General features: G+C 38.9%; 1 protein-coding gene and 1 long non-coding RNA gene across 7 annotated transcripts in view; one reads left to right on the top strand and one right to left on the bottom strand.

The window, feature by feature from the left end:
• The window catches only part of LOC144288054 (uncharacterized), a 36,239-nt gene that overhangs the window by 14,138 nt on the left and 4,638 nt on the right, over positions 1–17,463 (top strand). The window contains exons 6-7 of the long non-coding RNA XR_013356010.1: positions 10,624–14,735; positions 16,659–16,699. This is a non-coding gene — a long non-coding RNA (uncharacterized LOC144288054). The remainder of the gene's footprint in view (positions 1–10,623; positions 14,736–16,658; positions 16,700–17,463) is intronic.
• The window catches only part of LRRC63 (leucine rich repeat containing 63), a 37,561-nt gene continuing 29,642 nt past the window's right edge, over positions 9,545–17,463 (bottom strand). For 5 of the 6 annotated variants that reach the window (XM_077855681.1, XM_077855677.1, XM_077855680.1 and 2 more), the window contains exons 9-10: positions 14,467–14,706; positions 9,545–10,746 (exon numbers count right to left, since the gene is read on the bottom strand). In XM_077855681.1, the coding sequence (XP_077711807.1) occupies positions 10,560–10,746; positions 14,467–14,706 (427 nt within the window). In that variant the 3' untranslated portion in view covers positions 9,545–10,559. The remainder of the gene's footprint in view (positions 10,747–14,466; positions 14,707–17,463) is intronic. The other variant, XM_077855683.1, reaches the window with a different exon arrangement.

Genomic DNA, 17,463 nt, shown 5'->3' with positions numbered 1-17,463 from the left:
TACCCTGGCCCCCAGCCTAACATATAAACCTAAATGAAATCAGGTTTAAAAGAGAGTTAAGGGCAGCCCAGGTGGCTCATCAGTTTAGCGCGGCCTTCAGCCCAGGGTGTGATCCTGGAGACCTGGGATCGAATCCCACGTCAGGCTCCCTGCATGGAGCCTGCTTCTCCCTCTGCCTGTGTCTCTGCCTCTCTCTCTCTCTCTCTCTCTCTCTCTCTCTCTCTCATGAATAAATAAATAAAATCTTAAAAAAAAAAGAGAGAGAGAGAGAATGTTAAGAGGGCTGCCTGGGTGGTGCACTTGGTTGGGTGTCCAACTCTTGGTTTTGGCTCAGGTCGTGATCTCAGGGTACTGAGGTCTCTGAGTTCAATATAGAGTCTGCTTAAGACTCTCCCTCCTTCTTCTTTTGCCTCTCCCCCCAAAATATTAATCTTTTTTTAAAATTTTTATTTATGATAGTCACAGAGAGAGAAAGAGAGGCAGAGACACAGGCAGAGGGAGAAGCAGGCTCCATGCACCAGGAGCCCGACGTGGGATTTGATCCCGGGTCTCCAGGATCACGCCCTGGGCCAAAAGCAGGGGCTAAACCGCTGCGCCACCCAGGGATCCCTATTAATCTTTTTAAAAAAGGAAGTTAAGACAGCTTGAAAGGAAAAAGAAATGAGCTAAAAACACATTACTCTAGTAAAAGGAGTATGTGACTCTTTCCTGATGTAGTTGATTGGAGTGCATTACAAGCTGTATTTGTTAAGATTAAGCTTGGTTGGAGATAACAGAAATATCCAAAATATTGGCAGTTGGTGCCTAAAGCAAGATAGAAATTGAATTCTCTTCATTTATAAAGTGGGCATACAAATTTGACATGGTGGCTTATAATGTCACAAAGATGTAGGCCCCTACTTTCTATTTTCAACATCACTTCCTGGCCCAAAATGGCCACTGGAACTCCAGCCATCCTGTCTGCATTCCAGGTAGCAGGAAAAGGGAGGGATCAAAGGGCAAAAAGGGTCTTCTCTCAAATCAATCTGTTCTTTTTTAACCAGCCTTCCTGGTATCCTACCAATGCTTTCACTTACATTTTATCGCCATAACTTAGTGGTTGGATCTAGCTGCAAGGGAGCCTGGGAGGCATAGTATTTTTATATTGTGAGGCAATTGTGCCGAGTCAAAGATCAGGATTCGATTCCAAGGGAGAAAAAGGAAAAAGGAAATGTGGTGTGTAATCCACTTTCCGTACACACGTGTAACACTAAGAAAAAATGATGGCTTTAAAAATTTCTCCTTTCCTTTGGGATATGAACGTGCTTTGCAAATTATAAAATATTTAGGCAATGTAATCTGCTTTACAATGAATGGTATGTAGAGTCTGAAGTGATGCCAAGACAGTGCACTATTTGATGAGAGATTAAGTGAGCAAATTAAGAGTATTCAAATCATAGAGTCTTTTTCTCCTGACAAATAACTTAAAGAGTGTGAGGAAATACCTGAATTCTTTTTAAAATAAAGAATATTCTGACAATAGATCAGAATATTCAAAATTGTGAAGTGCAATATATTATTAGAGTCACTTTCTCCAATTCTGTGGAGTATTTATCCAATTGAATATATAGAAAGTCTCTGCCATGTGCCAGGCACCATCCTAGAAAATGCCTTTAAAACCAGCGAAAGGGAAAATAACATATCCTATTTTTTAAAAAGAAAAAAGGGACAATTTATCAGGATGCAAATTCCATGAGGACAGGAACTTTTGTCTGTTTCATTCACTGCTATGGTTGAAGTGTCTAGGACAGTGACTGGCGTACAATAAGACCTCAATAAATATTTAATTGAATGAATGAATAAATAAATAAATAAATAAATAAATAATAAACAAATTCATCCAAGAAAATATTGACTTACCGCTTACTCTAAAAAAATACAACAACAACAACAACAAAAATTTCTTGGGGGGGAAAAACCCCCACAAATCAACTCAAAAGTATGTATATGTCTGTTTTATAAAATAGGTATATTTCCGAGGAGCAGAACATTACATCATATTTATAGCTGACCGTTTAAAGGTGTCAAATGAAGATTTGTTTTGTAAAACAAAGAATCCATGCATAAAGGGAATAATCACCCTTGTTCTATTTGGCAGATCTGGATTTTCAAAAAGGGGCAAGTGCATAAGGTAGCCTCAACTCCACTTTGACAGAATATGAATTCATAACCAATATGCAGTTTTAAAATATCATATCAGTTCTATAAAACTATTTTTTCTATGACAGTTATCAGCTTGGAGAATTGAGTGAAATTAAGTTTTTTTTTTTCAAACTTCTTCCTCTGGTGAAATAATTAAGGGAATCATTCCAGAGATTCCTTTTCTTCTTCATGCCCAACATCCATTCTGCTAATTTTACATTCTAAATATTTTTGCAAAATGTCCCTCCCTGCTACCACTCTCATGCCTGGTTGGAAACCTCATCACCTTCTCTGAATTTTCCAATCTATTTAAAATGCACAATTGATCGTTTTATTCTTCTATTAAAATCTTCAGTGACTCTTTAGCAGCTAATGATACTTCTTAGCACGTCACATGAGAGCCTTATGGCCCACCCTGTTTATTTCTCTGACCTTAGGCCTTGTCTCCCCAAATCCTCTGCTGTAAACTTTACATCAACCCAGTCCATTTGGCTTGACAAATAGGCCCTCAGGAACTCTTCCCTGAATCTCCATGATCAGCTCTGTGCTACTTCACTGCGCTCCTGCCATGCTGGGCATACCTCTGTCTTGGAACATTCCACATTATACTTTATGCGGAGAGCCTATATTTCATGGCTCCTAGCATCTAGTTGGTGCTCAATTAATCCCTGGTGAATTGAACTCAATGGGAAAAAAAATGATCTCCAGGGAACACTTTTTTGAAAGTTTTATTCAAATAAAGTTGATGTGATTATTATTTATTTTCTTTCTTCCACTACAAGACACAGAATCTTCATGTCTCCCCAGAACGGCCCTTTGGCCTCCCACACACATGTCCTCCAAGTACCATTTTCTGATCAAACATACAGCACTTCTTATTGGTGAAAAATAGCAATTCCTGACGTGTCAGAAAAGAGTGGCTAGATCATCAAAATGGCTTGGCATTTTTGATTTGTGCAGTTACCGGTTTCTGAGATTAATTGCATTTGGAACATTTGCATTGTTTGCTAGCCAAAGGAATCCTATTTAAAGACTAGAAGTGCTTAACTAAGCACAACGTGGGGAAAATGGAAAACAGGTTCAATTTTTTGCCATCAATCTCTCCTTCCTCCTTGTCCCTTAAATGTAATGGAAACAACAAATAATAATAATAATAAATCAGAGATCTTCAATTGGCATCCACTCAATTGGAAATGTCCTTCTGTTGATCATTGAAAAATAGGAGAAATTGGAGATGTATGTGTTTAAAATCAATATAAAAAGAAATCATAATGCCCTTGAAGGCAGCCATCAGGGTAGAGGAGAAGAGAGAATTGGGTTGAGTCTGGCAAGATACACACCCTGACATTAAAAATAAGAGCTACCTTTTTCCGAGCACCTGCTCAATGCCAAGTCCTGCACCAGGTACCTTGTCAGTCATTCCTGTGAACCTCGGGCATGGCCTCCATCTCTGCTCTCCTCCACCTTATTGGAAGTTAGGACCCTGAGGCTGGGGGTTTGAGAGGGATGGAGTTGGCCCAGCAGAGTGCCCAGTCACCGCTTTGAAATAGGACACTCCTTGGGCTTCCTGAGCAACCAACTCTGGGGCCTGGGGCCAACCCTGGAACCTGCAGGAAGTGGAGTGGTGCACCTGGCCTGCTCCCTGCAGCTGTGCCAGCCCGAGGCTGGAGAGTGCTCTGGGCTGCCTTGGTTGGGGGTCGGTGCTCCCCCATTTCCACCCCCTGTGTCTCTGGCAGATGGTGACACCACGGAATCTCTTCAAATTGTCACATGTGGTGTGTTGCTGGAGGGGCAGTTTATGGGAGACAATAATCCAGGGTACAGGCCCAGGGGTATGAATTCAGTGAAAGTAAAGCACTTCGCCTACACTTAGTTAAGAGGATGCTTGAACGGTGACACCAATAAGTGACTTCTGAGCGCCCCAGGGCCCAGAGCATGTTACATACTTCTCCCTCCTTAGGTTCCAAGCAGGAAATGACAATTCCCAGCAACAGGGGACTTAGGAGGCCCTGCCGGCCCATCCCCGACACCTACCTTGTGCCACAGCCAACTAAGCGTGCAGGTTCCGCACTGAGTCCTGACGGTGGCCCAGAGGACAGGGCAGAGAGCAACCAGAGCTGGCATCCAGTTTTTCTGAGCGAGGCAGAGTATTCCTTGGAGCTGCATTGATCAAACCTTTGAGCTTAAAAATTCTGCTTTTTGAATAAGTGCATAAGTGATAATATTCATGATCGCTGCTCCAGATGAGACGCCAGCATTTTGTCATAAACAATGTTGGTCTTATAGAAGAAAATCCCCCAAAGGTTGAATTATTATTATTGTCATTATTATCATTATTATTATCATTATTACATCAGTGAGGTCATACGGTATGTGTTCCTGGATGTGGAGACTCTGTATTGTGTGGGTATCAGTCTTCTTCGATTTCTAACAAAAATTCAAAACAGCTTACAAAACAACTAAAGGTTTTAATAAATACTATAGAAAATAAACATAGAAGAATAAAAAGTATTGAACAGGGGCACCTGGGTGGCTCAGTGGGTGGAGTGTTTGTCTTTCGGTTTTGGTTCAGGTCCTGATCTCAGGGTTGTGGGATTGATCCTCGCTTTGGGCTCCACACTCAGCTGAAGGAGTCTGCTTGGGATTCTCTCTCTCTCTTGCTCTCTTGCTCTCTCTCAAGTAAATCAATAAATCTTCAAAAAATGTATTGAAAAAACTAGCAATGAGTGGGGACTTTTTCTTTGAGATATATTAAGATGTGGTTTCAATTAAAATAATTAAAACAGTATGGTGTTGGCATCACATAGACAAGTTAATGGAATAGAGTAGAAAGTTTAAAAAGATAGGCCTAATTATCTTAGAATTTAGTGCATGATAAAGATGGCATTTCAAGTTGGTTGGATGAAGCTTCAGTAGGTAATGAATGGGACACAACTTCCTAGCATTCTAGAAATTTGGAACAGCACCTCACATCCCATACGAAAGTAATTTTGAGATGAATCAGGATTAAAATGTAAAATAAATGAGGATGCCTGGGTGGTTCAGGAGTTGAGCGCCTGCCTTCAGCCCAGGGCATGATCCTGGGGTCCCAGAATCGAGTCCCACGTCGGGCTCCTCTGCCTGTATCTCTGCCTCCCTCTCTCTGTGTCTCTCATAAATGAACAAATAAAAATCTTTTTTTAAAAAAAGTAAAATAAGTGAACTACAGGTGGATATTTATATAATTTGGGGAGAAATGTGGACTTGCTAAGTTTAGCAGTAAGAGACGAAAACATAAGGGAATAGATTGATTAGGACCCACATCTGCTCATTTTCCCTTAACCCCAGCCCCTGTAACCACTGCTCTCCTCCCTGCTTCTATGACTTCGACCTTTTTAGAGTCCACATATATGGGAGATTTTTCATTTTCAATATTTTTCATTTGGTGTTTGGATCATTTCGCTTAACATCCTCCTTAGCATAACACCCTCCCAGTTCATCCATGATGATTTTATAACCTAAAATTTAAAATCTTAATGTCAAAAAACTCCCCACTTGGAATAAAAATAAAAGGCAGGGAGTTAATGGAGGAAAAAACCTTTCATCATATATGGCGGGAGGCTAACGTTCTCAGCATACATAAAGCATTACAAACCAACAAGAGGGACATATGAATAGAAACATCAGAAAAAGATGTAAAGAGAAAAATCACAAAAGATGATAGAAGTATGACTATTTAACATGGACTCATATCAACTTTGTTAGTAATAAAAGGAAGTAACTTAATCGTTTGCATTTTCTATCTAATTGGCAATGTATATAGTTAATTAGTTACCTGAAATCAATGATGTTGTGGGTTTGGGAATTTGGTAACAAGGGCATCTCACATGCTGCTGGGGAAAAGCTGAACAGATATGAGGGTAACAATTTTATCTTAAGAATAAAAAGCTTTAGGGATCCCTGGGTGGCTCAACGGTTTAGCGCCTGCCTTTGGCCCAGGGTGCGATCCTGGAGTCCCGGGCTCGAGTCCCACGTCGGGCTCCCTGCATGGAGCCTGCTTCTCCCTCTGCCTGTGTCTCTGCCTCTCTCTCCCTCTCTCTCTCTATCATAAATAAATAAATAAATAAATAAATAAATAAATAAATAAAATAAAGAATAAAAAGCTTTAAATCCCTGCACAATGTCTATCTAGCGATCTTAATGCCAGAAATTTTTATTAAAATAAAATAAAAACAAATCTAGATTTTGGCAGAGATTTAGCTTGAAGAGTTTTTATTAAAGTTATTAAATCTATTGTTATGATAAACGCTGAGGATAGTTTATTCAGCAAGAGAATTTTAAATGAGCAAGTTAGGTCACATCCATGATGACTTATCAATATTGGATATAAATAACCTAGAAAAATGTTTGCAATATATGATTGAGGCAAGAAAGACAGAAAAATTGTTTTGCACACAGATGCAAGTATTCTTGAGCAATAGCTTCTATAATAATTATGGGGATCCCTGGGTGGCGCAGCGGTTTGGCGCCTGCCTTTGGCCCAGGGCGCGATCCTGGAGACCCGGGATCGAATCCCACATCGGGCTCCTGGTGCATGGAGCCTGCTTCTCCCTCTGCCTATGTCTCTGCCTCTCTCTCTTTCTCTCTCTGTGACTATCATAAATAAATTTAAAAAATTTTTTAAAAATAATAATTATGACGAAAATACATGTATAATTTAATTTTGTTATTTAAAGATTTAGTTCACCTTTTTCTTATTTATTTATTTTTTTTAAGATAGAGAGTGAGTGCACATGCCCATCACCCTGGGGGAGGAGCAGAGGGAGAGGAAGAAGCAGACCTTCCGCTGAGCAGGGAGCCTGTTGCAGGCTCCAAACCAGGGTCCTGGAATCATGACCTGAACCAAGGCCAGATGCTTAACAGAACGAGCCACCCAGGAGCCCATGTTATTGTTATTTGTAACAGCTTACTGGGTGTTAGGAATTGTGGAGGTCTCCGATAGTTCTAGATTTTAACTGCCCAGAACATTCTTCCTTCCCTTAATTTTCTTTTTTCTTTTTTTAAAGATTTTATTTATTCATGAGAGACAGAGACACAGACACAGACACAGACACAGACACAGACACAGACACAGACACAGACACAGACACAGACAGAAGGAGAAGCAGGCTCCATGCAGGAAGCCCAATGTGGGACTCGATCCCAGGACTCCAGGATCACACCCTGGGCTGAAGGCAGGCGATCAACCGCTGAGCCACCCAGACGTCCCCCTTCCCTCAATTTTCAATTCCAGAACTCTTCCTTGGAGAGAATCTCATGTGTTTTGGGAAGAGCTAATGCCACCTTTCCCAGTTCCAGAGATGGGCATGCGGCTCAGTCCCGGCCAATCAGACTATTCCCTCCATGAAGCTATAGAGCTTTGTTCATATGTGAACCTGACCTGTGAACCAAGCTGAGCCAATGAAAATCATCCCTAATCTGTTTTAGTGTCATAGTTGATGCAGACAGTGCACTTTTCTCAAAGGTTCCTGACATCCCAGTACCTGAACTTGGAGTCGTCCCTGGCCATCCTTGCTACTTGGAAATGAGGCAAACTTAAAAGTGTTGCTCAAGGATAGGTGACAGATAGTTGGATAATGCCTTCATGACAGTTGGGAGTTCCTGAACTGGCTGCGCCTGAAGACACAGGCCAAAACGGATACGAATACACTTCCTTCAAGTGGGTTTCTGTCATTTACAATCAAGATTTTCTTGTTTGTCAGTCATGTGTTCCAGACGTTTTCCTGTGTGTCGCTTGTTTTTTGACCTTGTCTATGATGCTCTTGGATGTACAGGGATTTAAAATTTTTTTACATAGTCAATCCGTTCATCCTTTCTTTTGGGCTGCATTTCCTGCTTTATCTATCTATCTATCTATCTATCTATCTATCATCTATCATCTATCTATCATCTATCTATTTATTTACATAAAGATTTTATTTATTTATTCATGAGGGACACACAGAGAGAGAGAGAGAGAGACAGGCAGAGGGAGAAGCTTCCCATGGGGAGCCCGATGTGGGACTTGATCCCAGGACCCCCAGATCACACCCTGAGCCGGAGGCAGACACTCAACCACTGAGCCACCCAGGTGTCCCTACATTTCCTGCTTTAAAAGAGCTTTCTGATTCTAATTTTATTTATGTATGTATGTATGTATGTATGTATTTATTTATTTATTTATTTAGTTATGAGAGACACAGAGAGAGAGAGGCAGAGACACAGGCAGAGGGAGAAGCAGGCTCCATGCAGGGAGCCCGACGTGGGACTGGATCTGGGGATTCTAGGATCACGCTCTGGGCCAAAGGAGGGCGCTAAACCACTGAGCCACCCAGGGATTCCCCTGATTCTATTTTTTTAAGAAAATTTTAAATATTTTTTATATTTTCAATTTAGACCTTTGAGGAATCTAGAAATTAATTACTGTGTGTGGTGTGAGGCAAATAATCCCATTTTTAGAAAAGAATAATATAGGGCACCTGGGTGGCTCAGCGATGAAGTGACAGGCTTGATTTCTGCTCAGGTCATGATCTCAAGGTCCTGGCATCCAGCTGTGGTCAATCTACCACAGGAGATTGCTTGAGGACTCAGGCAGGAGTCTGCTTGAGGACTCTCTCCCTCCCCTTCTGACCCTCCTCCCTGCTCGTGCTCTTGCTCTCTCTAAAATAAATAATCTTTTTTTAAAGTTATATGTAAACGTGCACATATACACATGTACGGGTTATCTTTGATTTTCACTGGGTGGCATAACAAGGAGAACTTTTTGTCTTAGGTTTCGTTTTATTTTCAAATGTTTGTGTAATAAGTATATCTTGGATCACTTAGATTCGAGATTACGCTAACCATGAGGAAACAATGAGACTGGGCTCTAAGCGTATATCATATTTGTCCGAATGTCTAGGTGTATTTATTTTTCTGTAGCATCTCTAAGATATTGCAATTTCCTCTGAAACCTGTTCTTTCTTCCCTATCTCAATTTATTTTATTCCCTATCTCAATATATTATCCTGTTACTCAAAGCAAAAATCAACATTTTTTCAATTAAAAAATAAGTGTACTTATTCTTCCGAGAAATATTTCAGGGTCAAAGGTGAGTATTAATAAGCTGTATGCCACTAGATTTTAATTTTATTTTTTATCTTGTTTTATAATTATGGATATATTAAATTTTAATACATGTATTTGTTATTATGCTATAAATACCCCCTTCTGATTACGTGTGTGATATGGTAATTACTTCTATATAAATAATTTCATTCTTTTGCTGGTGAATATGGTGTATACTTCTCAAGCAACATTTTCTTATTTCTGCTTAAAATCAAACTGAACTTCAAGGAGAAGCACATGAGTATCCCAATTTATTGAAATCAATAGTCAGAAAAAAATATTTTGCCTGGCTTATCCTATCTTTGATTTGAATAGTACTGAATGAAACACACACATACACCTGACATAATGTGTATTTTCTGATATTCTCTAAAGATAAGACTCCTGTATAAATTTCATTTGATTTCGTCAAGTTTCATCATTAGTAATGATATTTTGGATTTAAGTGCACATAAAAATATGCCAAATATGAAACAATTCTATGCCATTCTAAAATTTAGTCATTTGAATATCAAAATGCTTTTACCTTCTTCTTATCAAACACTAATTCTTCAAGTCTCAAGTTCTACTGTATTCATACGTTGCTCTGCAATGTAATTTTGTAAGTTTTACTTTATCTTCTTGCCAGGCTATCATCAAAGGCTGTTGAATCCTGGCACTGGCCTATGGAATCAGGTTTTGTGAGATGAAGGTCAGGATAACTGACCAGAGATTGCACCAATTTCCTAAGAGCCTGGGTGATGAATTCAAATAACTAAATACAGGGCTGGAATGGGTCTTTTATTCCCTTAAACAATCAACAATAGAAATGGTTGGCACTGGACAGATTTCCACCAAAATTCACCAAGAGAACTTGGATACTTGACTTCGAGTCCATATGTGGCACAAACCCCACTGATGACTTTAAAAAGCTAGATTACTACTTGGAATGGGTGCACGAAAATGCCAGTTGTAAGATAAACCCTCTTCTGCAAAGTTTTCCATCATTTCTCGTTTTCTGGTAAACATGCTCTGAATGAAATTTTCTAGATCTTTGCTGAAATCCAAAGACCTTTAACTATTCCTTCTTAAGTAATTATTCTGCAACAATTCCTAAACAGTCACAAACTTTTTCCAGAACTGGCTGGGATTACAAAGAAGAGTTACAGAAAATAGAACCTATACTCTCAAAGAAATGAATTACTATGTCCCTAAACCTTAATGGCTTTTAAAGCGGGACTCCTAAATGATCACATGACTTATCAACTCAGAATTTAGACTATTATTCCACTAGGAATATTCTCTGAAAAAAAACTGCTTTCTTTCACTTTTCTGTAGCAGGAAGAAGAACAGACATGAAACAAAACAGGAAGGTGCGTTGCTCCAGAAACATCATAGGATCGGATGACTTGAAAACCTTCACCAAACTTGGGACCGTTACACCATTCACATCTAGATGTGCTGCAATGGAGGACACATCAAATCAGTATTTTAGTAAACATCTACTGAAGAGAAGACATTATATTTGATGCTCTGTGAGACTCACAGTAGTATCAAATAGGACCTTTGTTATTGATCTTACCATCTTAGTTGAGGAACGAAAACATACGCAAGTACAATTAAATGCTAAAAAAATAAAGTAGATAAATATATATGACACTCCTAATTTTCTAAGAACAAAGAGGTATAGATGCATAGTAAGAAAACACTCTGAGGATAGATTCCAAATAGAGGACAGTAATTATTCTTGGTCAGTGCGATCACAGGAAATTTGACATGCTTTTATAAATGTTTTTCCAAATTTTCTATAATAAATATGCATTATTTTTATAATTCAAAAATAAATATATCATTTTTAAAATAAAGAGACTCCATCATAGCCTAGTATAGGATTAGCGCCTCTGTGTGTGTGTGTGCGTGTGTGTGTGTGTATATATATATATATATATATATAGAGAGAGAGAGAGAGAGAGATTTGAGAGAGAGAGAAAAAGTGCATGCGTGCACATGTGAGCATGAAAGGAGGGAAAGGGCAGAGGGAGAGGGAGAAGCAGACTCTGCTGAGCAGGAACCCTGGGATCATGACCTGAACTGGAGGCAGATGCTCAACCACTGAGCCATTCACATGCCCTTAATTTACTAATTTTAGATTAAAAAAAGAAAAATTTAATATAAAAATGTATACATGTTAAATTTTATATATAACATCTCAAAAGAGAGATTTGATGTAATGTCTTGGACAACTTTTTATTGCAATACATTTTGTTTTACTTCATATTAATAGCATTATAGTATTCCATAATATGGATACACCATAATTTATTTTATCACTTTTTTTATTGGTGCACATTGAGGCAGCAATTATCATCCCTATGCCCAACTTTGTGTTCACATGTAACTATTTCTATGAGACAGATTCTGAAGATTTAAATTTCTGTTTCAAGGGGTAAGTAGGATACCATCCAACTGCATTCTACAAAGCTTTCGCCAATTTACAGCACTACTAATGGTATATGATAATCCAGTTTTGGGCCATCAAAGACAAAAAATTTTAGAAAATTTTTATAAAGATTTTGTTTACTTGAGAGAGAGAGAGAGAGAGCATGAGCAGAGGGGAGAGGTAGAGAGAGAGGGAGAAGCAGACTCCTCACTGAGCCTGGGATCATGACCTGAGCTGAAAGCAGATGCTTCATTGATTGAGCCACCCTGGTGCCTCAAAGACAACATTGAATGTCCATTTATTTATTTATTTATTTATTTATTTATTTACGTTTTTTTAATTTAAATTCAATTTGCCAACATACAATCTTTTTAATCTTGATAAAATAGGTAAACAAAAAATTTGTCATTGCTATTTGATATCGCAGTTCCTTGATTACTAGTGAGATCTAACACGCTTCATTTTTATCAGCTCTCTCTGTGTCATCATCCATGAATGGCATATTCCTATCACTTATACACTTTTTTATTGGTTCTCTCTTTTCTTCTTGATTTCTTGGAGACATGTATATGTGTCAACAGCTATACGCATTGCAACATCTTCTTAATGGCTTTCATTAGTGGTGTCACATTATGTGGAAAATAAACACTTGTCAAATTTAAAAAACATGGTTCTACTGTTTTATTTTTTGTTTTGCTTAACGTATCTTTATCATGCAGTCATACAGATTAGCCTCCTATACTTGCTTTTAAAGTCTTTTAAAGTTTGCTTTTCCTATTTAAATCATTAATCCAACTGAAATTATTTTATGTATGATAGTGACATGCAGATAACAGAAATATAACTGTACATTTTTTCCCTATAGGTGGCCAAATATCTCAGTATCGCCTGTTGAAAAGTCTCTCCTTTCCCTACTGATCCACAAGGCTATTTTGTCCAAGTTTTCACATATGCATGAGAATGTAACTGGACTATGTCTTCTCTTTCACTGGTTAATGTGTCTTTCCTTGCATGTAATACCACCTGTATTACTTTCTCTAACTTTATAATACATCTTTATATCTAGTCAGCAAGTCCCTTACTTTGTTAGGCTTCTCTTTCAGGCTTGTCTTGGCTATTTTGGGGTCTCTACTTTTCCATACACATGTTATAATCAGCTTATCAAGTTTCTCAGAAGACTTGGGGTTTTGACCAAAACCACATTGAATATACAGCTCTATTTGGGGAGAATTGATACATATTTTTTATGTTGCATCTTATTATACCCAAAAATGTATCTCACTTAATTCAGACTTCTTTACCTTTTTGTCAAGTTTTAAGTTTTCTCTCTGTACATGCTTTGTACATATTTCGATTGATATATTTCTAAGTATATCATGTTTCTTTCTGCTATTATAAAAAGTATCCCACAACTATTACATCTCTAATTTTTTTGAGAGAGAGATTGCCCACACATGCGTTCATGGAAGGAGGGGCAGAGGGAGGGGGAGAGAGAGAATCTTAAGCAAACTCCCTGCTGAGCACAGAGCCTGATGTAGGGCTGCACCTCACAACCCTGAGATCATGACCTGAGCTGAAACCAAGAGTCAGATGCTTAACCGAATGAGCCACCCAGGTGCCCCCACATCTCTAACTTCTTTGATGTTTAGTTTTAATTATACTTTCTTTCTTTCTTTTTAACACCACACCATAGACATTGTTATTATTATTTCATGTCATGAGCATTGACTCCTCAATGGATTAAAATTAAAAACTTTAGGTCCTCGTCCCCTTTTTATTGGTAGATTATTAATAACCTTTCTCCATTTCTTTGATGATTGCTAGTCCATTTAGGCTTCTGGTCTCAATATAATTACTCAATATAATTACTCAATATAATTAGTAATTGATATTACTAATATCAATATTAGTAATTTAAATACTCCTGGGAAATTTTACTTAAGCATACAACAAATATTGGTTAGATCAATAATATAAACACTGATGGGTGTAAACATAGTTTTAAATTATCTGAAGGAAGTAAGAGATAAGCTGAGTGGATTCCCCATGCATGGGGTTTAAAAACCCTAATCCTGATATTAGGCAATGATTCTCATGCTGGCATTAATCCCTGCACATCCCTGCTCTAAATATGACTGCTCTCTTTTTGGTCTCTAGGAAGTCAGAGTCTAAAGCATTTCCCTGCATAGGACGCCTGGGACTAAAGAACCCTCTTTTGGAGGAAACCACTTCCATGTCCTTAGTAATCCATAGAAAAAATTAACACCACAACTGGATAGGTGTTGCCAGTTACACCTCAGTAATTCGTAACTCACCCTGGAATTAAATAGTAACTTGAAAATATTAATAAATGGGCTGAACTCAGACAATATTATTATGCCTGAAGAGCCAGAAGAAGAAATTTGAAGAATGCTATCTATGTATGTTCAAGGCTGGGGTGTAGGTATGTTAATAGTAAAATTGTCACCTGGCCTCGAATGGATAATATTTTAAATGCTCAAAAGTGTGTTTTCATTAAAAGGACTTCAGAGGTGCAGTCCGGGTGGCTCAGCGGTTTAGCGCCGCCTTCAGCCCGGGGTGTGATCCTGGATACCTGGGATCGAGTCCCACGTCAGGCTCCCTGCATGGAGCCTGCTTCTCCCTCCGCCTGTGTCTCTGCCTCTCTCTCTCATGAGTAAATAAATAAATAAAATCTTTTAAAAAAATAAAAAATAAATAAAAGGGCTGCAGAATTTGCTCACCATTTTAGTAGCTTTTGAATTTCCACTGGGATCGTATCGTAATATTTATGTAGATTATTTTTTAAAAAGAAAAAAGAAGTAAGTTGAGTGAGATGCTGTGGGCTATTCAATGAATTTTCTTTCCAAAGAATAGGATGAGTGTAAGTATTCTCAAATTGGATTTTTTTCAGGTTAAGCTTCAAAATCGCAGGAGGAAAACTCGTTAGATCATTCCCATCAACATTCAGTTTTTCAAGTGATCTGCAAATAAAGGAAACCAAAATTAAAAGGTATTTATGCAATTCATAATACTGAAGTAAAATTCCATCTCAGTGTTCCTGCAAACTGGCATCAAACACAGTAGCAGTAAAATACAAGTGTTTAAGTGCTTCCTCAGAATCAGAGAATTATAAAGCAAATGAAACACTATATTATCATGCAAATAAATGCATTTGTGTGACTGGTAGAGTTAAAGTATGTACTTTGGGTCTTTGTAACATGTCATTATGGAAAAAAAGAAAAATATAGATAGTGACACAAAGAAAGAATATATTTTCATAAACAAATTGAACATCAGGACATTTTTTCCCTCCAAGCCTAATCAAAACAGTGAAATTAACACCATCAAAATGTATCATGTTCTATGTCCCAATTTTGCTTTCCCATCACCTGAATACTTTGGTTTTTACTGTCAGTTGCTCCTTTGTTCAAAGAGAACCAACATTACTGATGTTCTCATTTTCTACTAGTTGTCTTGATGGTATTTGTTTGTTTGTTTGTTTGTTTGTTTTACAGACACTCATCTCCTTCCTACTTAGTGCTGGAGACAGAAAGAAAAAGTATTTGTTTATGAGGGACACATAAAAACAGATCAAGGGGCACCTGAGTGGTTCAGTGGTTGATTGTCTGCCTTTGGCTTCTCCCTCTGCCTGTGTCTCTGCCTCTCTCTGTGTCTCTCATAAATAAATAAATAAAATCTTTAAGAAAAACTAAACCAAAAAAAAACAAAACAAAACAGATCAAAGGCTAGTCCAACTTGTCAAAAGTGCTAAGAGGGAAGAGGATGACATGAGGACTTTAGGTCCTAAGTTGCTGAGGACTCCAGATTCTCGTGTGCAGTGTAGTTTCTCCCTCACACAATTTAAAGTCTTTGGTTCTGACTCCTGCTGACAGCATTAAAACATGGTCAAAGAAGGGATTTTAAAATAATGACACTAAAAAGATGGCACCTCAACTGTCTTCATCCTTCAGCCACCATCTGACTATGACACCTGTCACAGTCTAGGAAAGGTGAGCAAGACCTCAGGAGTTAGTTTGGTCCCAAAGGAGAGCCCTGGCATGGTCACTCTTCTCCCTCTACACCAGACACAAGCCTTGGGCCCAGTGACAAAGAGCTCTATGAACAACCAGAATAAGTGTGCTGTACTCTAGGGAGGTGCCAGTGAGGGTCCCCGAACACCCCTGGGGGAGGTTGCCCTGCCTGAACTGCTTTATCTTGAGGTTTCACCAGTGTGCGTTCCTCTTTCCTCTCGAGGAGCTCTGTGGAGTTTGATAGGCTGGACAATCTCTAAAGCTGGGAGAGCTCCACGTCGAGACAGCCTTTGCAGCTGAGCAGAAGCCGAGAAACTTCCATCAAGAAACGCTCTCTGGAAGTTGCTCTGAGAATGCTTTTGGTCTTGAGCAGAAGACACAGCAGCCAGAAGAGAAAAACTAACAAACACACAGAATAGTGCTCCTGAGGCAACTGTGCTCTGTGGAGGCAGAGAAGGAGTCAGGGAAACACGTAATAAAATTCACTTGACAAGACGCACACATGCGTGTACACGCACACCTTCTTGAACAAATACATCATTTGTAAAACTAAAGAATTAAGTGGATGAACTGAAGAAGAACGTGATCTTCCTAAAGATCTGAAGGAGAGGCAAAGACAAAGTAGAAGTAACTCAAACAGAGCAAAAATATAAAGAAGAAGCATGAGAAAAAACTACATCGATGCCACAGAGGATAGCTCCAGGAGCCCTAATGTATAAATATAGGTTGTCTCAGGAAGGGAAAATGAAAGAGATGGAGAAGAGGTGATGGTTAAACCTATTTCTTTGACAAAAAAAAAAAAAAAAGTTTAAGCTGGTGATTAAAAGTGTGCATTGCATTCCAGGAGAGACAGGTGTGATACTGTGATTTATGAGTAATACATATTTGGTCTTTGTCCACAGTTCCTGGCCCTGGTCCCAACACCCTTCAGTCTTCTGAGCAGGTAAGGACAAGGGGAACATCTTTTGTTCTAACATATTTTGTCTCTTGTCCTCAATTCTTTTTTTTCCTTTTTTCTTTTTTTGTCCTCAATTCTTGAAATCACTTCGGAACCATAAAAGTGAAAAGGGTGTCTTATTTTTCAGAACAAGCCCCTTTCCACCGCGACTGGGTCTCTGTTAATGAGGTGACTTGTGGAAAGCACAGAAGGATGAGGGCTGTTTCAGGGAATCCCATCATGATTGGCCATGATTTCCAGGGAGGGCCGAGGGTCTGGAGGTTGAATCATTCGCCACTGGCCCCCGGTTTAATTAATCAAACCTAGGTCATGAAACCTCCACACACAAAAACCAGAAAGAGAAGAGTCAGAGACCCTCCAGGTTGGTGAACCAGAATGCTTCAATATGCCAGTGTGCCAGCCCCCAAACTTCATGAGGACAGGAGATTCCTTTATTTAGGATTTTGCCCAATGTATCGCTTTATCTGGCTATTGATTCATATCCTTTAATAGATAGATCCTTTGTAAAAAAACAAAAACAAAAAACAAAAAACAGGAAATCCAGTGAGTAAACAGGTTTCCTGACCTATGCGAGGCAGGCTAGCAAATTAATGGAACCCAAAGAGGAGGTCACGGGAACTTCTGATTTCCAGCCAGTTGATTAGAAGTGCAAGTAACAACCTGGATTCATGAACGGCATCTGAAGTCCAAGGAGGGGGTCATGGGAACCTCCAGTCTGTAGCTGGTTGGTCAGAGCCACAGGTCATAAC

The sequence above is a fragment of the Canis aureus genome, chromosome 17 (genome assembly GCF_053574225.1).
Source record: "Canis aureus isolate CA01 chromosome 17, VMU_Caureus_v.1.0, whole genome shotgun sequence".
Taxonomy (NCBI): domain Eukaryota; kingdom Metazoa; phylum Chordata; class Mammalia; order Carnivora; family Canidae; genus Canis; species Canis aureus.
This window is presented reverse-complemented; position numbering and strand designations above follow the sequence as displayed.